General features: G+C 36.2%; 4 protein-coding genes, 1 non-coding gene and 1 pseudogene across 5 annotated transcripts; 1 reads left to right on the top strand and 5 right to left on the bottom strand.

Moving 5' to 3' along the window:
* On the bottom strand, positions 442 to 2,190 carry LOC18587810 (probable sugar phosphate/phosphate translocator At5g25400). The gene has a single exon (XM_018127694.1). It carries the CDS (start codon positions 2,028 to 2,030, stop codon positions 981 to 983), a length of 1,050 nt encoding a protein of 349 aa, XP_017983183.1. The 5' UTR covers positions 2,031 to 2,190; the 3' UTR covers positions 442 to 980.
* LOC18587809 (lysM domain receptor-like kinase 3) lies at positions 6,514 to 11,640 on the bottom strand. Its single transcript, XM_007011822.2, has 11 exons — positions 11,058 to 11,640; positions 10,547 to 10,582; positions 10,041 to 10,241; positions 9,741 to 9,895; positions 9,509 to 9,598; positions 9,312 to 9,417; positions 8,672 to 8,823; positions 8,417 to 8,514; positions 8,105 to 8,255; positions 7,774 to 7,872; positions 6,514 to 7,155 (listed from the first exon to the last, which is right to left on the bottom strand). The coding sequence occupies exons 1-11, from the start codon at positions 11,638 to 11,640 to the stop codon at positions 6,979 to 6,981; spliced, it is 1,848 nt and encodes a 615-aa protein (XP_007011884.2). The 3' UTR covers positions 6,514 to 6,978.
* TRNAG-UCC lies at positions 12,512 to 12,583 on the top strand. The gene has a single exon. It is a non-coding gene; the product is annotated as a tRNA-Gly (tRNA).
* LOC18587808 lies at positions 12,736 to 15,091 on the bottom strand (annotated as a pseudogene).
* LOC18587807 lies at positions 15,869 to 16,714 on the bottom strand. The gene has a single exon (XM_007011820.2). The coding sequence runs from the start codon at positions 16,712 to 16,714 to the stop codon at positions 15,878 to 15,880; it is 837 nt and encodes a 278-aa protein (XP_007011882.1). The 3' UTR covers positions 15,869 to 15,877.
* On the bottom strand, positions 18,188 to 21,225 carry LOC18587806 (probable polygalacturonase At3g15720). The gene is made up of 9 exons (XM_018126764.1): positions 21,166 to 21,225; positions 20,997 to 21,122; positions 20,782 to 20,919; positions 19,639 to 19,782; positions 19,235 to 19,442; positions 19,046 to 19,127; positions 18,847 to 18,955; positions 18,624 to 18,743; positions 18,188 to 18,536 (listed from the first exon to the last, which is right to left on the bottom strand). The coding sequence occupies exons 1-9, from the start codon at positions 21,223 to 21,225 to the stop codon at positions 18,309 to 18,311; spliced, it is 1,215 nt and encodes a 404-aa protein (XP_017982253.1). The 3' UTR covers positions 18,188 to 18,308.

The following is a 22,430-nucleotide window of genomic DNA, read 5'->3' as shown; positions in this document are numbered from 1 at the left end:
CTTAAGTGTTTAAACTGAATCATTTACAATCATCGTCTGTTTAGTCCAAAATAGTTTAGCATAACTAGATCAACAAAGCAGTTGACCAGGCCTTTTTTTTTTTCTGCCACAAGAGGCCAGAGGGAGTATTTCATGTCAACTTTGGCTAGCATGTAGGAACTATTACGCAAGCTCCCATCAGACACTAGAAACCCACAACTAATAGTGAAATAAACAACGTCAACCAAACTTCTTTCGAACCTTAAAGGTCAAATTATATCATACCATCAAGACAATGGTAAATAAGAAAACAGCACATAATAGCACTGATATGCATAAAACAGAGAGAATTCCAATGTCATTGACAAAACTTTCTCTTACTCCCTCATTTGTGCTTCGGAATCATTAGATCACTCATAAATCTCTCAAGAATCCTCTTCTAGCTACTAAAGTTCAAACTACCAAAAGGACAAAGAGAGTCCACAACGAGACCCGAAGCATCATATAGCTGTAAGATGATCATGCCAAAATCACATTGCCATAAGCAAAGTGAAGAAACTGGATGAGAAGAAAGAAACATATATGAATAAATAAGTATTAAAACTCCATCAATGGAAGGAGTACCTACAGGAACATTAATAAACGTCCAAAAAGAAGAAGAAAAATAATATAATAAAAAACAACAAACAAAATACAGGGCATTTGAGATTCTTCTTCCTCTACTAACATACACGGATTGGCACAATAAGAAACAGATTTGGATCCCAAACCCCTAATATTACTAAGAAATGGCCATAATAACTAGCATATGGAATAGAGACCTTAAAACAACATACCAAAACCCAAATGCAGCCAAAAGAGCAAAAGAAATCTGATCACCGCATTGCCTTTTGCCCTTAAATCCAAACCTTTTCATCATCATCCAAACCTCTTTCCCTTCAGCCCTTATTTCCAATCTCTCTTTCCATATTTGACATCCTAAAATCAACCTCCGATCTGATCTAATTCTGGGATTCACTCTTCTTGCCAGTTCCCTCACCTTCCCTCTCCTCCAACAACCTCCCAGCTTCCTCATCAACCTGTGCAGTCTTCTTCTGCGCTTCTTTCGCCTTCAAAGCCTGTAACTTGGAATGATTATAGTAAGCAACACCCAAAAACGCCAGTCCATATCCAAACAAGTTGATTGGTGTCACGGTATCCTTAATAACAGACCAAGAGAAGGCAATCAACAACCAATCCTTGACAACCCCAGCTACATTCATGGTCAAAGCAGAAGTCTTTCCAACAAGTAAGAACACAGCTAGATTCAGAGCAAAGGCACAGAAAGAATTGGTCCCGAAAATGACGAAATCGAAATGGAAACTCGATGTCTCTTTCAAAATTGGGAACTCAACAAAAATCCATGGCACCAACAAGAAAACCAAACAGCATGGCGCAACATAATACAAAGAAGTAATCGGATTCAAGGTAATCCCTTTAGAAGTAAGCAAAATTTGGATCATAACCAACCTGGTAGCCTCAAAAGCAACGGCTCCCAACTGCAAGATCACACCCCAGGAATCAAATCTAGCTTCCCCGTAAGCGGCAATGGCGACCCCGAAAGAGATCGACAACATGTTGAACATTGTATCACTCTTAAAGCTCTCTTTTTTAAAAAGAACCCCAATGGAATAAACAGCTACGGGCATGAGGGCTTTAAGCATCTGAATAAAAGAAACAGACAAGTAAATGTAAGCCGAATTGGAAAGCCAGAGACTGAGAGAGTAAAGAGCACCGATGGGGACAACGGAAGAGAGATAAAGCTCTCGAGACATGGAAACAGGTTCGACAACTTTGAAGACTTTGATGAGGAGGAAAGCCAGAGTGGCACAAAAGGACATGTGGATCATGGTCAGAGAGATCGGGAAAGGCCAATTGTACATCTTCTTGTCGAGGATGTACTTGTTGTAGACGATGACGGTGAAGCTGAGGAAGATCCAGATTGCCACATAAGTGTAAGAGAGAAGGATCTTCTTGATGACGCTGTCGCTCAAAGACCCGCCCTTGCCCATTGTTTCTTTTGGTTTTTGGGAGATACCCAGATGGAGAAATATGGAGATGGCGGTGGTGGTGGTGGTGGTGGTGGTGGTGGTGGTGGAGGAGGAGATGGGGAAGAAGGGGTCAGAGAGGATTATGCGGGAGGGGTTGATGTGGTAGTGACTTCGTGGGTGAAAGATATTGGTCTTTAATGTAGGGAAACATGGAATGGGCCTCTTCTTGGGCCTTCTTTCCGTATGCTTTCTTCCTTCTTGAGACACTCCTTATGAGGACTTCCCTGAATTAAATCAATTATTGGGTGAAAATTTCCATAAAAAGAAATAGTGTCAGGATTGGAAATTAATATCCATTCCATACCTGATTAACTCATTAAAAGTTTTGACTCTATCCAATTCAATCTTCCATTTTAGCTTTCATATACCATTTTTAATTCAAAATTATCAAAACTTTATCTCCATTAATAAAATGGATTATCCAAAACGTTGCAAAATTCAAAAATAAAGAAAAAAGGGTTTCGATATTAATTTTTAGTATATTAAAATTCATCATATAATTATCAAATTGTCACTCATTTAATCAATTATTTTTGAATCGTATTTAAAAATAAAGACTTAATGCCACATTTTTTTTTAAGTATGAATCTAACTTGAATGAGCCAATACAAAGAAATTTCACATGCTTTTATTTATTTATTTTATTTTATTTTTTGGGGTTAGTAAATGGAAGTGAAGGTACAAGAAAGGAGCTCGTGGGGTGGAGATAGCAAAACCCGCGCGTCCAGTGAGATTCGTCACGTGGCGCTGCACGCTCCTACGCTGCGCCTTGTTTGACTGTCTTCACCACGTGACTTACGCGTGTCTCATCTCTCTATCAGTTTGCTTTCGCTAACTTTCCGCCCCCCTTCCTTCGCCCAAACAAGACACACATTTTATTTTTATCTTCCATATATACCCCTCCTTTTTTTCTCACTTGTCTTAGGTTGGGCTGGGTCCACACTATTTTTTCTTTTTAAACAATAAATAATTAAACGAATTTGAGTTTAAACATGATAATTTGTCTCTTAAACAGGTAAATCTGTTATTTTAAATGATTATATACAAGTTAACTCATTTATATTATCATCTTATCGTACAAATATCTTAAATAGTTAAATTCGTTATTTAAACGGTTGAATCTGTTTAACCTGTTTATAACATGTTTAACTAATTTATATAATCATATTATTGTATAAATATCTTAAAGGTTAAATCCGTTATTTTAAACAATCAAATTCCTTTAACTTGTATATAGTATGTTTAACTCATTTATATTATCATATCAATCATGTGTAAATAGATTTATTATGTCATATAAAATTTTATTTGGCATATTTAATTAACATATTAATGAAATCATGCATACCCTACCTAATCATGACAAGATCAAACACAATTAGACAAATGGTCAAGTCTCCATTAATTTTCTCAACTTTCTAATTTTAAGATGAAATTTTCGATATTTCTAAATTTCTACATAAGGAATAAGTTTTGTGTTTTTTATGCAATACTAAATGTTATATGATAATACTAATATTTTAATCATAAAATTGTTCACGTTTTTCTTTTTCTTTTTTTTTTATTATTCTTTTGTTTTCCCTAACTATTAATGATTAGAGTGTGGATGCAAAAATGGTGCCCAAACCAATCACGGAAGGGCAGATGAGTAAGGTGAAAGCATTTAGACTTTAGACTTTATATATAAAAGACTTTTTTATTGAGTAAAGAAGGGGATATGTAAGAGGAAATTTGCTCATTGTTTTCGAGAAAATTCATGTTCACAGACTTGATTTTTAAGAATAAATATCGAATTTCCATGTAAAAATTCAATAATAATTATAATGAATTGGGCAGAAAGTGCATAGAATTTGCAGTCAAGATTAAGGGTAATAAAGGACAAGTTACGTAATGGGAAAATTCATTCTATTGGGTTAAACCTTTAGAAGTCAATGCAACTATTATTTTATTTGATTAATGAAATGGGAATTATTCCATGAATTGCATAATTGAGCTTGGAATATGCTGAAGCATTTTCTTGGAATATTACACAATACAAAGCTTTTCTAGTTAGGATTAGGAAGAAATATTTTTGCCTTTAATTTTTTAATTAAAAAGCCTTTTTTGGGTGACAAGATTGATTCTTTTTCTTAAAAAAAAAAAAAGGGAAAAAGTGGGTAATGCTTTTGGCTTATTGAGAAATATATATATATATATATTATTATAAATATGAAAAGATAATGGTTGGCATGTAAAAGAGTCCAATAATACCTAACCTTTTTCTTTTATATATATTTTGGGAATGCATTCATGAACTCTCCACCTTGAGTCCATTTTCTACGCAAATTTAGTCAATAATTTTTTGGGTCCATCTTTTAGTTTATATTTCACTTTCAATTTGACTTATTCTATACATATCTTTCAAGAAAGCAAAGTTTGAGTTGGACCGTTTCTTGTTCATCGACCACTTCTCTTTTATTATTTATTAAATCCGAAAACTCTTCTTTTTCTTATTCAGAGAGTGGAAATCCGAATTCAACATTGAATCGTTAATCTTTAAATAAAAATCAAGTAATTAAAATTAATTACTCGAATATATAAAAATGGTACATTTACTATCTTTATTACCCATTAAATAAAATCATTTTTTTCACAATTTTATCAACAATATGCTCATTTTTTACATCCAAATACCCAAAAAAAATAAATATAAAAATCAAATGAAACTAAAACCCTAAATAAAAAGAATAATGTGGAAAAACCCATAGTTGATCATCACCCCTTCATGCCATGTTTGTGAAACGCGGTTTCTCCCATTATTAAATTAGAGAATAATATGAAGAAGAGAGAAGAGAGCCAAGAGTATGCTAACCATGGCTCTCTTGATGATAATATAATATATGATTAATCAATAATTAATTAATCATAAGCATAATAGTTATGAATTAGTAGTAATATATATATTATACGCATGTTGCATGAGACATGATCATGGCATGATATCTTTTATTACAAATTGATTGCCAATATACTGATTTTTGTATATTTAAGGTGGTAAGGGAATTAGGGTTAAGCAGAAATTAATCAATGATCATAATTAGAGATTAAATGATTATTTAAACTTAGTTGCTTGCCTTTGTTCTAAGAGTCTTTACGTCATCTTCATTATTTAGCTGTTAAGTACAATTAATAAATAAATATAATTAACCTGCTTTTATTTTATATCTTTAACTAATGAAAGTATAGGTTATAGGCTACTTGAAAAAGAAATTGTATCTCTCAAAATAATTTAAAAGGATTTATATTTGATACATCGTGAACTTATATTTATTGTCAGTTCGAAGTTTGTTAACTTTAGGTGAAAAGTCAATATTTTCAAAAGCAGATTATGCACTATCTGTAATCAAAGGCCAGAAGGAACCCACCCAAGAAGATGACAAGCTATCTTCATTGGAAGACAAGTTCCAGAAATTTCTGATTTAGTTAATACTAATGACTTTATGATTGTTCATGAAGAAATAAACAAGTTAGTAACATGGGACCAGGAAAGTTAAAGACATATGCCAAATGATTATTTTACTGTAAGATCAACTGAATCCAGACAAGGGTGTGATTGGTTTGGTTTTCCTTCTGGTCAGATCTACACAGTATCTCATTCAATCCCATTGAACACCAAGAAACGAAAATGGTGGTTTAAGGTAACTTGTTTTCCGAAATCTGAGATAATGGTATCCCGGATAACTAGATTTATTCAGAAAACAATGTCCGCAACATGGTGTTGCAATGGTGAAAGCCCATCACTAATGATTGAACAGAAGCTTCACGTCTGTCACTGTCTGGTCCAAAGCAAGGGCTCAAGAGAAAACAAAGCTGCGTCATTGCTGTTTTGTCCTTTACAGTTAAGATTGTAACGTGATGGTGCTAGGTTACCCAACTTCTAACTTTCTACAACACTTTACAGTGGACAGTAAACACCCTCCCCAAAAAAGGGTTTCTGAAGTGTGCCACCATATCTAAAGTAATGACGTTCGTAATGACTTTCATCGTACCAAACTGTAACAAAAGCTTCCCTTTTGGTTGGTTAGTTACTATTGCAGTATTCTCCTGTCTTTACTTATTGTCTTGTCCTTGTCCTTTGGTTGTTTGTAACGGTTGTTTCTGCAAATCTTAAGGGCATTCCGACAATAATTTTGGGTTTGGAGAGTTTTGAAATTTAGAGTTGCAGAGGCAAGTTGTCCAAAACTGGACGAACAGCAAACCAGAAAAAGAGCTTGTCTGTAACCTCTTTATTGCTTCATTTATCTTTTCCTATCTTCAAAATAAACATTAATTCTAGGTGTCCTAAGAGTTTCATTTCATTCCCATGTGAAGCAAATTGGGCTGAGGAGCCTCATGTCTGATATGTAATCCAACATGTAGAGTCTTTCTCATGTCAGATTTGCTATGACAAGAGATACGACATGGAAACCAGGAATTCTCTGCAGGAGTTACATAATACAGTGAATTTACAAGAATTTTACGTTTGAAATTGCTGTTCAGGAAACTTACATCCAATGAAATTTATGGGATGCTTCAGACTTCCACGTGATACCATATGACTATATCGGCAACCTGAATCGACAGAAACATTAAATTTTGTTGAAGATTAGGTTAACACAACCTGGAAAAATCAGTATCCTGCAGATATTTATTTTACTTGGTTGACTATTTCTATTTCTATCCAACCTCTATTTTTGGGGGTGCTTGTATATATCTAATACACTATCTATATACCATGTTGCAGTCTCATGGCATTTTCCATTGTGATTTCTCTACTACCCTTTTCTGCAAAGGTGAAAGGTACCTCTGAATTTATTTCCTTGTTCAAAAAAGGAATTCTGTTTGGTATACAATGACTTGGCATTCCCAAAGAGTTCAGTAAAAATGAGGACTATGATGGGCCAAGGAGGCAGAGGACCGACAATTCTCCGGATTCTGTGTGACTGCATGGTTGTTTCTCCCACTCCTTCGAGCTCATGAAAATGTGTGAGAGGCGGAGCACAACTTCTGACATGTCTGGACGCTGGCTCCAGTTATCATCCACACAATCCTTGGATAATAATGCCATCTTACCAAAAGTTAAAACAAGAAGAATGACGTTAAAGCTCTAGTGGAGACCAAATCAACAACCAAAATCAAGCATAGTTCCATGGAAACCTGAAAGTTTAAAGCAGGAATTCTGCCTAAACCCTTAACTGAAGAGCATTTATAATACAGCCAAGTCTGGGGCCACACCTACCTAGTAGCCAAATGGGGAGGCTGGGGGTCCCTGGCCAGCTCATTACCAGCATAGGATCCAGAAGTAGACCCAGTGCTGTGATTAACATACCACACAACACAAACCATGTTTACGACTTTGAAACCTTAAAACATAGTGGCAAGTCACCGTCATGATAAGCAAAATTCATGCTACTTCCAAAGGAGGCAACATATTGCTATCCCCTCCCCAGTGCATGATTTAATAACAGAAATGCAATGTAAAGTGTTATTTAACATCAACAGATGCTGATGCTGATCTCAAGGACAAACAATAAATTTGTGAGACCAACAACACATCATCTTCCTTGGCACAAGAAAAGGAGCTCTATTCTAAACAAAAAGAGAAATAACTAACAGGGAAAGACCTGTAACAATGCATCGATATTGAAGAAATTGGAGGACAAAAAAAGAAATGAATGTGGTATACCTGTAAAACAGAGTCTTTGTGGTAGCGGGTAAGGTTTGGATCGATGCATTTTGCTAGTTCAATCATGGGCTTTTGAATATCAGTTAATGCTGATAACATCTGGAACACAGTGCAATTCAAAATAAGATCAATAACACTTAAATATATCTAGGGTCAGTATGATAAAATGAACATTCACTAGCTATCAATATGCTCAGTACCAGTATCCTTTTTAGTATTTCCCTGATATTGTAACTTTTCATCCTTCAGATATAAATCAAAACTGACATTTTTCAAGCAATTATCATGCTTGCAAATCAAGGAAGAAGTAGTTCATATGATGTAAACTCACATAATCCACCACCGTTCGATGTTCACTGTAGTGATTATTTCCAGGGCTTGCATCTCTGCTCAGAGCTGGTTGGCCAGTTAGTAATTCCATAAGGACAACTCCAAGGGCATAGATGTCAATCTTTGTTGTCACACGTCCATCTCGCACATACCTTGTTATGAACATTTACAAGTGCAAGAATGGGACAACATAGTTAGAACTTACCATAATTGTACAAGTGCTACAGGAGACTGCTAATAGATCGGCTTATACTCAATGCTTTGAAAAAACAAAAAAAGAGCTTATAGTGAATAATGCAAACAACCAACATACTCAGGGGCAAGATAACCAAATGTGCCAACAATTCTTGATGCCACAGCACCAACTTCTGGAGAATTGTCCAATAGTTTTACCAGTCCAAAATCTGCAATCTGCTTGAAAGAAACTAATCTTAATAAGCATGAAAAGCAAAAAACTAACAAATATTATGATCTATAAATTCCTTCTCAGCATAAAAACCTTGATAATGATTTCAAAATTTGAGAAGATTCACATGTGAGAAACTGTATGAATCACATTATAACTCACCTTTGCACGAAAATTTGAATCTAAAAGAATATTGCTCGTCTTCACATCTCGATGAACATAATATGGTTTTGTGTGCTTATGTATGTACTCAAGACCATTTGCAGCATCAAGAGCAATCTGAACACGCCTAATCCAAGAAAGTGGCTTATAACCTGTGGATTCTCTGACCTTAGTATTTTTAATTAAGATAGCTTCTTTTATGTGCGTGTGCTTGTTGAAGACAGAGAGAGGAAGTATAACAAAGGTATTTTGTATTGGCAAATAGAAGTCAGACTCAAAATCCCTAAACTGTCCCTAGCAGGTGAAAACTAGTCCAGTAAACCGCAGGGTATTGCCTAATTAACCCACACCTGATAGTAGGAAGTCTGAAGGAGTCACAAATTTCTTCAAAGGCATATAGTACAGGGTCATAACTTATAGCAGGGAACAAAATGTAAAAGATAAAGAAAGATGCCACCAGAACTAGAGGATTTTGCTTCATCTTAGATAAGAAAATAACAACTAGTTTCTTCGTCCCTTGCTTAAGACTATGATTGCATGTTTTAGAATCCATACTTACAAAATTAACATAGGTTAAGGTTTGCTAATTAAAAAAAAAAAATTTGCTCAGATAATCACTGACTTGTCAGTAAATTCATACCTCTAAGGGTGGACCCATGCAGATGATCACTTAACGCACCATTTTGGGCAAATTCATAAACAAGAAACAAAGAGTCTCCACCAGCAGCATAACCAATAAGCTCAATCTAATTGAAGTTCACACAAGAAAGGAAATAGGAGTTTAGAAATAAAAGGAACAAAAGAATGCAACTATCACATTGCTAAAACAACACATACCAAGTTTGAATGATGCACTTTACAAAGAATATTAATCTCCGATAAAAACTCTTTTGACTTTGTGTTTTTCATCTGCTTGATGGCCACATCCTACATGCATAGAGGATGAAAAGATAATATCCCTTAATGCACACTTCCACAGATTTTTCGAATTAAATCCCATATAAATTTGAAGGACTATTTTTATGAAATGAACATGTACAGAACACACATGGAGATTCCTTTATCTTACAGCTCCTTTTAATTTTCCGAGGTAAACAGATCCATAAGAGCCTTGGCCAATCTTTAAAGACATACTAAAGTTAGAGGTTGCATCACAAACTTCATAATAAGGAAACACAACAGCTTTATCAGAATTGAATGAGGAAACAGTGCTTTCTCCAGATTCTGCAAAGAAATCATTAAAGAACCAATTTAGAGGTAAGAATGCAGATACTCTCCAGCAGTTGAAACTGCAGTGATCAACTCCTGTTACTTTAAAGAAAAGAGAAAAAGAAGACCAGATATCTTAAATTTCAAGGAAACCCCTTACTTGTGAGAAAAGTGCACAAATCAAAATAAGAATGCAACTGATCCATCTTTCTTGAACAGGGCTTTGGTAGCTGAGTACCCTTCTTCTTATATCCCTTCCAAGAAACAAGTATGACTGTCAATAGAATAACAGCAAAAGCAGCTGAAATGGCTCCAACCACGACATGAGTTTGAGATTTTGATGCCTTTTTGATACTTGAATCTGCAAGGAAGGAAAAAAGAACTTCAGATAACAAGGTGCAAAATGAAAAATGCACAACAATGAACAACGGAGGTGGAAAAACACTAAAGGAGAAGAATTATTCCCCAACTCAAAAGAGGCATTACAAAATTACAAGAGCACCATTCCAAGATGTTCTAATCACTATATTCACTTCCACCAAAAGTAAAATATTTGGTAATGTCAAGCATTATGTAAATTTGGATGTATATACACACACATAAACATTTATTAACAATCATAAAGGAAATGAGGAAAAAGAAGGAAAAGGTGAATTTCTCACTGACCTTTGTTGTCATAGACGATAAGGTTTTGAAGGCCCTCTATTAGTAAATGCCCATGCAGAATAAAAGAAGGATGATTAAATGCTAAACAAATTTTAAATATTAAAGGGAACTTCAACAACTGAAATCTTTATAAAGGAGTCATAAAACTAGTTTCTATATTCTACCACACCTTCTGCTTGGCAATCATCTAAAAGTAAGGTAAAACTATATGGCCATATGATGACCTGAATAAGTTTTAAACTTAAAATAACTTTCATGAGGATACCATGAAACTCCTTTAACCATACAGTAATGATATAAGGCATGCATCTACTAAGATGTTTTATGTGCCTTTGACCATCAAAGCTCATGCCTTGATATATAATCCTGAAAAGCTTTTACAACTACAATGAAGAAAAAACCAATCAACCCAATAGAAACTTAATAGCGCAATCCTGCAAGTAACGAACCAAAAAGTTTATCTTAGACTGAATCAGTCATCAAATATTTGAAGTGAAAGTCATTTCCTTGCCTGGTTCAGGAATAAAGATCACATCTCCCTCATGAATAAGCTTTGGATTCTCAAGCCTATTCAACCAGGCAGTTTTATTTAGATCTGCATCAAATCGTGAACAGATTGTATGCAGTGTATCTCCCTTTGTGACCTTGTAAGTGACAGTATCTGCACCCTCAGAACAACCACATAAGATGTCCAAAGTCACAGTTTGTGATGGAACCAGTGCCTTTTCAGGCTTTTCCACAACAAATGACCCAAATTTTGATGAAATGCCATCCCATGTATCCTCAGGTTGGACTTCGTACTCCAGATGCCAAGTAAACTCATCATGGCCAGCTAAGCAGCTACAATTTATTGCAATCAAGAAACCATCAATGGTTCTATTAACTGCATTTGAATTTACATGGAATAAAGCAGACAATTCTTCCAGGCTTATTGTGGTTCTTGGAACATAATATAGTGAAGCAGGACAAGATTCAGTTAATGACACATTGCAAGAGATAGGAGTCACATGAAGACTATGGCTAGTGCATGAAAGCCAAGCCAATATGATAACACCCACCAACTTCTCTAAACTCCCCAAATCCTCAAAGCACATTTTTCCAAAGTAAAGTAAAAGTTACTCCTGGATAATTGTAATAAAGCACACACTCGACTACAGACCAGGAAATGCCAAACAAATGAAGCACAAGTTTTTCTCGAGTATAAGTTCTATTTTCTCATATATATATAGAGAACCAAAAAAGCTGACTAAAATGAAAGAAAAGAAAACTTGACTCCAACAGTGATTATCAGTAACTTCAAGAAAAACCAAACCCAAGTGAACTGAATATTGTCTTATATTAGGACCTAAAGAATGACAATTTCAAAAATCAAGTCTGTTGCTTCTTCCTTTCTCCTACATTGCTCAAGCAATCAAGCAAAACTCAGTAGCTCAGCAAAAGAAGCATCTTTCCACCAAGAAAAATCATACAAAAGTTATAAATTCTTAATGCAAATACCATCCAATTAAAAACTAGATAAATTTGCAAAGATAGGAGTAAAAAGGGGAAGCTTTGAGATGCAAAGCATCAAACTTTACAAAGGTTATGCAAACTGAAAATGGAACAATAGAATAAGAGAGAAGGGAGTGTAACCTGGTGGGGTGATCGCGGATTCATTCAACTTGGATGCTTTTGTGTAAGAAGAGGACACGACAAAACAAACAAGAGACTTTCAGTTCCTGGGATTTTGTTTAGATTCTTAAAAAGACGCGGTTTTGACCATTGTTCTGCCATTTGGAGGTTATGCTTGGAACTGCAAAGGGTATCAACAGCAAGATGTATCGTTGTTTCGCTTCTTCAGTTTTACACACCGAGGCCGGCTTTGTCTCTTTGCCTTTTAACGCTGACAAACCAGGGAAAAGATTGTTCTCTTAGACTTTGATTCAGCTACTAGATTTCTTAGTCCTTAACCACCCAGAGATACAAGCGTTTGTAGTCCAACGGTTAGGATAATTGCCTTCCAAGCAATAGACCCGGGTTCGACTCCCGGCAAACGCATGTATGTTTTCTCAAACAAGAAGGATAGATACACTCGAATCAACTGAAGTAAAGAAAAACAGTAATGTTGGCAACAATTATTTCCCCTTTTTTCTGTACTTTTGATTTCACTCTGGTAAATTTTGGGTACAAAAAAATGAATAGTTCTATAGAAACTTGTGCATGTATGATCAGTGGTCGAATTGGAGAACTATCTCATCTGTCTGATGAGATTCTGGTGATGACTCGGCTGAAAGCAACTCCGGGCCACTCTTGGACCCAATATTAGTTGTGGTGGTGGAAGTAGAGGAAGAAACTGATACATAAACTGCACTGGGGCGTGATTCTGGCAAGTCCATTAGTGGTTCATCAGAGTTCAAGAAAATTTGGACAACTTTTCTAATCTTAGGCCGTTGTGTAGAGTCAGGGTGCAGGCATGCAAGACCAGCTGTTAATGTTCTTTTCACCTGTTCTTCATCAAATTGTCCTTCCAGACGTCGGTCCACACACTGTAGCAGTTCATTTTGTCCATATGAATTCCACACATAATCCACTAAGCTGTTTTCTTCCATGATACCCTTTGATCTTCTCCCGCAAACGACTTCGATTACTACCATGCCGAAGCTGTAAACATCAGATTCTGGTGTTGACTTTCCTGTGAAGCCTACTTCTGGGGCCAAGTATCCTGGGGTTCCAGCTAACATGGTTGTCACTGAGGCATCGTTTTGGAGCAATCTTGCTAGCCCAAAATCACCTAGATGAGCATTAAAATCCTCGTCCAACATAACATTGTTGGGTTTGACATCTCGGTGGACTACAGGGTTACCACTGTCTTCATGGAGATAAAGTAATGCTGATGCCAACCCTGTTAAAATCTTGAATCTAGTCTCCCAATTAAGAGAGCGCTTGCCAATGTAGCGGTCAAGGCTACCATTGGGCATATATTCGTAGACTAAGAGGAGATGTTCACCTTCGTGGCACCACCCTTGGAGCTGCACTATGTTTTTGTGCCTTAGGCGCCCTATGGTACAGATTTCTGCGAAGTACTCCTTTTCACCTGTTTGAGTAAAGCAAGGAAAGCTGTTTGAGCATGTTAAGAGGAGATGAAAACTTCGCAATGATTTGTTTGTAAAATGCAGCCTGAATTAGGAATAAATTTGACAACCAATGAAATAAGAAAAGAAACCAGGAAAACTAGAAGGCAAACGGGTTGAAACTAGTTGAATATTTTATGATTCTGAATTATCCTTGCCAAGCAACGCATTGTAAGTAAGAGCAGACCTTGTTTCGAGGTTGCTGAAATCTTTTTGACAGCTACAGTTGTAGGGGGATTCTGTAAGGTGCCTTTGTAAACACTTCCAAACCCGCCAGTACCCAACAGATTCTCCTTGCTGAAGTTACGAGTAGCCTTGGCAAGCAGCTTGCGGGTAAACATTTTAGGTACGTTTGCTGCAGTCCTTGATCGAATTTCTATATCTACTTTCTTCTTGACTGTCTCCTTTTTCTTCCTTAGAACCTTTTGAAATTAGGGAAGAAAGCATATTGCCACAATCACCAGTCCCATGATGATAGGAATAACAATCAGCAAAACATTTTTAATCTTTTCGTCTTTGGAGACATGACTGTTGAGATATGGCAAAGGAATTGTTGTGAAAGTCCAATCAAGGACCTGATGGCTCTCTGGGACTTTGCCAGTTGCGGCTGTGAAGCCGATGAAGACAGAGCTTGGAACCACGTCTGCCATCTCAATAGATTGGTTAAGTACGCTCACTAGCTTGTCCCCAGAGTATGCCATAGATACTTCAAGCTTCTTTTTCCAACCGTGGTAATCGATTTTGACCTTAATTTCTCTTCCACTTTTAAGATCAATGCCAGTACTGTTGAGACTTTTAGCTGCAACTGGGGTAATTATGCTTATTGTATCAATGCCAATATGGTTTTCATCTGGATCCCATTCATTTTTGTAAGTATCCAGCTCCACAGCTAACTGCTGGACTAGGCCACCTGTATTTTTGGCACCATAGGAGCAAAATTCATGAGATGTTCTGATCGAAAATTACAGCAAAACATACAAAGGAAAGATTTGTTAACGTTTTAGAAGAGTTTTTGCCTACCTTGAGTTGATGGATCCATGATGCCAAGATATGATCCGACGCTAGAAGGTGGAGAACTACTGTTATCTTGTGCAATAATGAAAGCCATTCCATCTCCAGAGACATTAGAATTTGGGAAGGGAGAAATCCTGACGGTGAAGGTGGTAGAGATGGAGGCTGGCCAGGCGAGCACAGGATGGTGGAATAGAACCCGACCAACTTGCTCTAGTACAGAACCTGAGACAGATGAATTGCTATTTGGCTCTGGTGTCAGGCTTAGGTATCCGTTGCCTCCAGTCACCGAGCCCATGCAGATTAGGCCGCCGTTGGTGCAACTGCTAGGATGGAAGGAGGGGAAAGAGAAAGTAAGAGGCTCAATGACAGAGGTTAAAGAAGCTTGGTCTAGGAAGGTATAGAGGAACAGCAGCATGAACATGGCTGCAAACGAGAATACAATATGAAACAAATGGCTACATTCCATTCCAATGAACATTTATAGAAGGTAGAAAAGTTGACCAGGAATTGACTTTTATGTTGTTCCTAACGTTTTTGTTTTTTCATTCAGGAAAGGGAAATTATCAAAGAAGTTTCTTACAATCAGGCAATCAAAATTCATTCTTCTGTTCGCATATGGAAACTGGGTCCAGCTTTGACTCATGAACAAGAAATGCAAGTGCTTGTCTTTTTAGCTTAGTTCTAATCATAAAACTACAAAAAACCAAAAGGCCATTCAAACAAGAACCACCCACCAAAGACTTCCTCTCTATCAGAAAAAAGTGTCCAGGTCAAAAAAATGAAACAAAGACAGACGGAAATACTGTGATAATTAAAAATGTAGTCAAGGGAATTGAAACTAAAACCAAGACTACAAAAGAATGGCATTCAATGGAGGCAAATATTGCAGGATATAATCAAAGAGTCAATGGGTCGAGAGACCTATGGTAAGAACAAAATATAGCAGGAAGATCTGTACTTTGATTGATACTGCAACAGCTATAAGAGTAGGGATCAAATCAACATGTATTTTTTAGGATAAAACAACATTGATTAAAATATACTAGTTTGAAGTCACATAAAGTAATACATATTTGATCTGATATTTATGGATTGGTGCATAGATGGAAGCTGTAACTATGACTGAGGTTGTAATTTTTCCTAAGCAAATGGTTGTTACATACATGACAGAGCTATAAATTCTGACATCAGGCTTTCTTCGGATGATCTACTCCCTACGTTCATACTTCCGAGCCCATATATGTTTACCATTGATGCGGAACTTAGCTATGCGTCTCCTATTCAAAATTTGATCAACGTTTGTGACAGAATGTAGAACCATTCTAGCAAACAAGGGTTGTTCATTACAGGGGACATTTTCCTGCATATGTACACTATCGACACAGTCACCACATATTTTTGTGAAGAGTTCCCTTACTTCATCTTCTGACACAGGGAAACCCCGTGAGAAGGTCAGAAACAAGGTCCTGTCATCCTCCGAAACATTGTTACATGGGTGCCATCCCCATAAACCTCCTACAGGAAAACCATGGTCCATGGCTCTTGGAACTATGGTGACCCTGCCAAATAATGAGTGAGGAAAACCAGGGATGACAAGAGGCTGATTAGAGATTACCTGTGACGTGCTCCCCATCACACGTTGCAAGATGTCGGTAAAAATTCGAGAACAAACAGTGTTTAGAAAGTTTTTTATCCCACTGATGGTACTAAATTTGTTTTGATGGAACATTTGAAATGAAATATCTTTCTCCATAATTCTTGCAGTAAGAGGAAAAACACCGTTAGGTGGAATGGTAGGATTGCCGGATCCTAGACAATTCAAACATGAAACTGCTTCACCGGCTAGTGCTTCCAGCAGAGGATCCGACAGCTTCACCATTTTCGCTATTATGTTGGGATAGCCCTTCTCTTCTAGCCATAGCCATAGGGCCATAACTAATAGAGATTCAGCTGGATCCCTCATAAGAGTTATCACCAGCCGAGAGAATATCTCCCGATCGATGGCATGATAAGTGTGGAGCTCCTCCAGAGTGATTGACGCCATAATGACATATGATTCCGTGTGCTGTGTGTGGGAAAAGAATGGAGATCACAGAGAAAACTTGAAAAGATTTGGACATAATACCACATTATATAGTGCAAGAATTTCTGAATATGGCAAGTTGGGTCACACTGGTTTCCTAGCGATTGCTCTACTTCAATTTCCTTGAAGTGGCTCGAGAACTAGGATCCCTTCTACTTGTGGCCTCCGCTGTTAAAATTTGGCAGTAAGACCATTGGCAAGTGGCAGCATGCATTGTTGGCACTATTACAGACTTCCCTTGTATTTTGTTCTTCCACAGCATGTTCTTTGAATGTCATAAATGCTCAAAGCTGGACATATGAACCTGACATTAAATAAGAATTAATAACCTTTAGCCTCATTCTTTACAACAACACGCCCTGCATAGCCTTTCAGTGCAATAAGCATGCTTATCTTAAAAACTTGTTGGACAATTATGTGGCTTAGACAGAAAATAGTGATGAACACAGCATCAGGATTTTAATACAAGCAATGAACAAGATTCTTATTCAGTACTCGGGCTTATTTCAGAGTACTTTTAACTCAAAAAATATATGGGAGGGCATTCTAATTACTTATTCATTTCAAGTTCTTTGTTTTCCCTATAAATAAGACCAGGGGTTTCCAGGGCAAGGGCAAAAAAAAAAAAAACTGGAATTGCAGGCTTTTCTTAGTTGCATGTGGGGGGATTTTTTTCCTGTTTCTGAATGCAGTCTAATTGTCTCTTGAGCAGTACAGTCTCAAAAGTAGAGTACTTTTAACTTGTACTATTCTCCCTACCCCACAACTTTTCATTACAGCCAAAGAATGACAAAGTTTGAGTTCTTTAATTAATGACAACAACTAAGACAATATAAATGCTGAGAGAATCCTGGTCCAAGCACTACTGGCCCAATAATTTTAGGACATAAGCTCGAGTTATTCGTAATGATTAATTTAGAATGTTTTATAGATGTTAATAATCACATTGATATCCAACGTGAGATGAGTATCATGTATGCTGAAAGAAGTTTTAAGAATGCATGAAAAGTTTATCCCAGTCATGACAAGCAGTAAACTCTTTGTTTACTTTATCTTTAGACTACCTTTCAAAATTGTCCAGGCTTAGGACCAGAATCTCACATTAACAGCTTCAAACCTGAATTTTGACTTGTGCTGTTTCTCATATCTCTTTTATGTTCTTCATTTCATTGTTCCTTGTAGAGAATCAGGAATTTTTTAAGGCCACTAAAATGAACATCCATTAAACATTTTTAACTTTAATCTATTCTTGGAAGGAACTGCTTTGTTTTTCTCTGTATGAGGGATAGACATCAACATTACAGTAAACTTAAATGCAGTTCATAGCATAAAAAAAGCCATAAAGGGTAATTCTCAAGCTTTTTTTTTTTTAATTTAAGTAACTCTCAGGCAATTACTTAAATAGAAATGTAAAAAGAACCATGATGACCAACTTTCACTACTTCAAAGCCTTTTAACAGCTGAGACATTCTTGCCATAGGCTTCTCAAATCAATGATAAAGATTTCTTCTGTTATCAAAAAGGAGAACCAACTTGCCTATACATAAATATTGTATCAAGGTAACAGGCAGGAGACGACAGGTACAGTTGAGATAGCTCTTCCATGTGCATTATTGCAAATGGCTTGAAGCGGCTGTCCTTGCACAGAAGAGGTAATGTTTACATTCTCTATGGTGATGCCGGTACAGCCTCGATTACTACAATCCAAATTAATCGCTTCATCATTTGCAGAAGTTCCATGAAATCCTATGTACGCAACACCACTAACAGCTGTTGCTTTTCCCTATGCCATGGGGAAAACATCCATCAGTTTTGATTTGAATCAGCTTAGCAAAAGGTATTGCTCTAAACAACAAGTTATATACTATACCACATCTGGGCAACGGTTAGCTTTGCCATTGCAATAATATTGGTCTATATAGATCGGATTTCCAGATGCTATTAGTGTAATCTGTTCAAAAGAAATCTGCCTTGCAAACCCTGATCCTCCCTGTCAAAAACCAAAAGGTGTTCAATGAAAGTGATCTTTTCAAAAGGTTGATCAATTACACATGAAATTTTGTTTCTTTTGGCAAACATGCCAATACGTTTACCGGTATTGTCTTGATTCTTGCTCCATTCTGAGTCCCATTGAAAGTACAATCTCTCACATGCACATGCTCCACTTGCTCATGAGTTCCTCCTTGTCCTAGACTTCCAATGCTACAAATATTTTGCAGGTCACACGTAAGATCTTTCTCTTTCTTCAAAAACTAAAAATATAAAAAAAAAAAAAAAAAGAATCTGAGAAACCTGATTCCGTGACCTGGTCCGCATGTAACTTTAGTAATATTGATGTTAGAACAGCCACCCTTTATAGCAATGCAGTCATCCCCTTTGATCAATTTCAGAGAGGGCACGCAAATTAGTTCATTGCAGATAATACCAGCTATAGTTATTAACACTTAAAAGAGAAAGGGCTAGGATCAAGACCCAACATACCAGTTCCTATGAAAGAGCCAGATATTTGAACTTGGGTAGATCCCGCAATATCAATTCCATCGGTGTTAGGACTATCGGCAGGTGCAGTTATGCGAAGATTTGATATAGATACCCCATTACAACTGTGTATAGTGATGTGATTGTTCGGGCTATCCAGGTGCGTCAGTCCACTCAGTTTAAGGTTATGACAGACGTGGAAGTGTAGAGCCTGAAAACATCAGCAAGGAAACTTGTTAACTGTTAACTTGAATCCATTTTGTCTGCATACCTCTTTCGTCAAAAGAAGGCAATCACCGTGGGTCTTCTGCAACTCGGAGGCTGAAAATGGAATGGTAATCTCGTCAGTCAAATCAAAAGTTTACTATATAAAATATAATGCAAGACTGTGTAATGAATGGATTAACCTTGTTCCACCAAGTTTCGCCATTGCCATCAATTTGTCCTGAACCATCAATGACAAGACCATGCACTCCCATGAAGCATAGCCAGCAATCATAATTACATCCGCTCCATGCATTAGCTTCGGGGGCAACAATTTTCCCCAGAACCTGGCGAAATAGAATGTTATCTGGTCCATATGATTGTGCAACGTATTCCAATTAACATGGTAGCTAATAGCTATGGCCATGGTCGAAAAAATTAGTAGCAGCTTCATGAACCAGTCCTTATAAAAGGATTAATTAATAATAATATTTTTTTATCGTGACATTACAAATACGAAAACATGTCAAAATTTAAGATTTTGTCGTAAAAAAAAGGAAAATATTAATAAATATTTAGTGATATTGATGAAAGTGATATGTAAATCAAGAAACTTGTAATTAATTATTGCATAGTATCCTCTTGTATTTAATGAAAATAGTATATTAAATGTACAAACTTTTTCACATAGTAATTCAATTATTTTTAACCCATGCTTAAAATTATAAGCACCTGTTAACTCAAAAAAATTTTGCATAGATGAAGTAATGGGATGTCTAATATATAGTATGTGAGTTGTATAAATTAAATATATCATAATTAAGTTAACAAAATTTATATGTATTCTAATTAAAGAATAACCATTAATTAGATAACTTGGATTCTTAGTTTGGTATTATATCTGTTGCTTTACATATTTATGGAACTCATTTCATGAGTACATGTCATGTCTTACATTTATAAAGCATCTTTTATGAAAATAAAATGTGAGATTTTTTTTTGTTAAGAAAATTAAAAAATCGTGAAATTTTTTAGATTAAAATGTAATAATACCTTGTTAGTTGGATGAGGGTTTCTATAGTTAGTGTTATAGCAATCACCAATCGAAAGTGTAAGAACTAAGTGTTATATAAAGTGCGTGATATAAGAGTCACTTTTTAAATCTTAATATATAACGTGTTTGGCTTGATAGAAATGTACTCAATTTGATGTTGAAAATTTGTATTATATCGTTTAAATTTATACTTGATAAGCGTTTTTGTGAACAAAATTATAAGATTTTCGAATCAAAATGAACAATACCTCTCGCATCGAGTGCAAATCTCTGAAAAGTACAAGGTTTTTACCTGAACAAGTACGCTGCTTGAACTGCAAGGACCAAGGAATTGCACGTGAGATACTAGAAAGGTTTTTGATGCTGGTATTACAAGGGTTGATGTTCTTCCCCTTGCTCCACATAAAGATTGCCATGCTTTCAAAAATGCCTATAAAGAAAACACAAATACACAGAGTCAAACAAAACACCAAAAAGGAGGTCAAAAGATGGTGGACAAAGATTTACATGGGAATCATCTGTCTTGCCATCTCCAACAGCACCAAACTTGAGAACATTGAGAGTATGTTGACCATGTCCAATGCCCAAATTAGATGAACCAATGCAAAGGATGAGCAAAATGATGAGCACTCCCTACAATTTCAAGAGAATGAACTCATTATACATGCTGAACTACTTGTCTATCAAAAGCCAAAGAGAAATAATACTGTTTCTCATTGAGAGAAGTTGTCACCATTATCTCTATGGGAAACCAAGGATCATCCAAGAAGAATGAACAAGACTTTTGCTTTGAGACTGTGATATACCCTGGTGACCTTGCATCTACTATATATATACACAAAAGGTTTGACCATGTCATAAAACTTGTGTAGTGTTTAGCATATATGAACAAAATTATTAAATGGTGATTAATTACCATTACTAGAAAAGACATCCTTTTGGTTATTAATTAGGCAAAAACATTTATATCTTTGGTATTTAGGCCATAAAAAGGGTGAAATAACTAAAAAGGGTGAGTCTAGAATTAAATAAGTTATACCTAAAATGGACTTCAATAGTTGTTCATTGCTTGCATGGATGAAGGATTCAAACACTAGTTGTACTTGTTCATGTAAAAACTATATACAATTTATCAATTATTGATATGGAATTAAAAAAGGAATCTCAAACCGACTAACTTGTTTCATTTGACAAGTTCAGAAGGGAAATTATGTGTTTTTGTTAAGGTGCCAAGTTGTATGGCAATACACATGAGAAACCAATTAATGGTTTTAAGTGTCAAGATGATGCTTTGGTATATTTTGTGGGCAAATTTAAGCTGTGTGGACCTCCAAGCTCAGGGGAAATTGACAACTCTCAAACAGTAAAATATATTTTTACCCTTCACCCACCACCCTCTCCTCCCTCTGTCTCCTTCATGCACTTTCCCGTCTATTGTTCTCCATCTCTCTCCTTCCATCTGCACCTGGGTTCCCAACGCCACCAGTAAGCTTCTCTCTAATCTTCTTCTTTGGTTGGTTGGTTTAAACTCGTCTCTCTTTCCTTCCATCTTACCATTAATGGTTTTTTCTTCAACTCAAGCCCCTGTTGTTCTCTTCAACGCAAGCCCTGTACGGGCCCGTAAGTACGAACGAGTGAATACTCAGTTAAATTGATTACATCGGTCATCCATTCATTTAACCGAAGATGCACACATGAATAATCAATTAAATTGATTAAATCGTTTATTCATTAATCGACAAAATATGAGTAAATAATAAGTTCATCCATTAATCAACAGGACACAAGTGTGCACAAGTGAATGTAATCAATTGATTAAATCGGTCGTTCAGTAATGAACAATATATGAGTGAATAATAAATTCATTCATTAATAAAAGGGACACAAGTAACTAATCGATTAAATTAATTAAATCGGTCATTCATCAGTCGACTTTCCTAG

Source organism: Theobroma cacao, chromosome 9 (assembly GCF_000208745.1).
Source record: "Theobroma cacao cultivar B97-61/B2 chromosome 9, Criollo_cocoa_genome_V2, whole genome shotgun sequence".
Classification (NCBI taxonomy): Eukaryota; Viridiplantae; Streptophyta; class Magnoliopsida; order Malvales; family Malvaceae; genus Theobroma; species Theobroma cacao.
The sequence above is the reverse complement of the archived record's forward strand: the minus strand, read 5'-3'. Positions and strand labels throughout refer to the sequence as shown.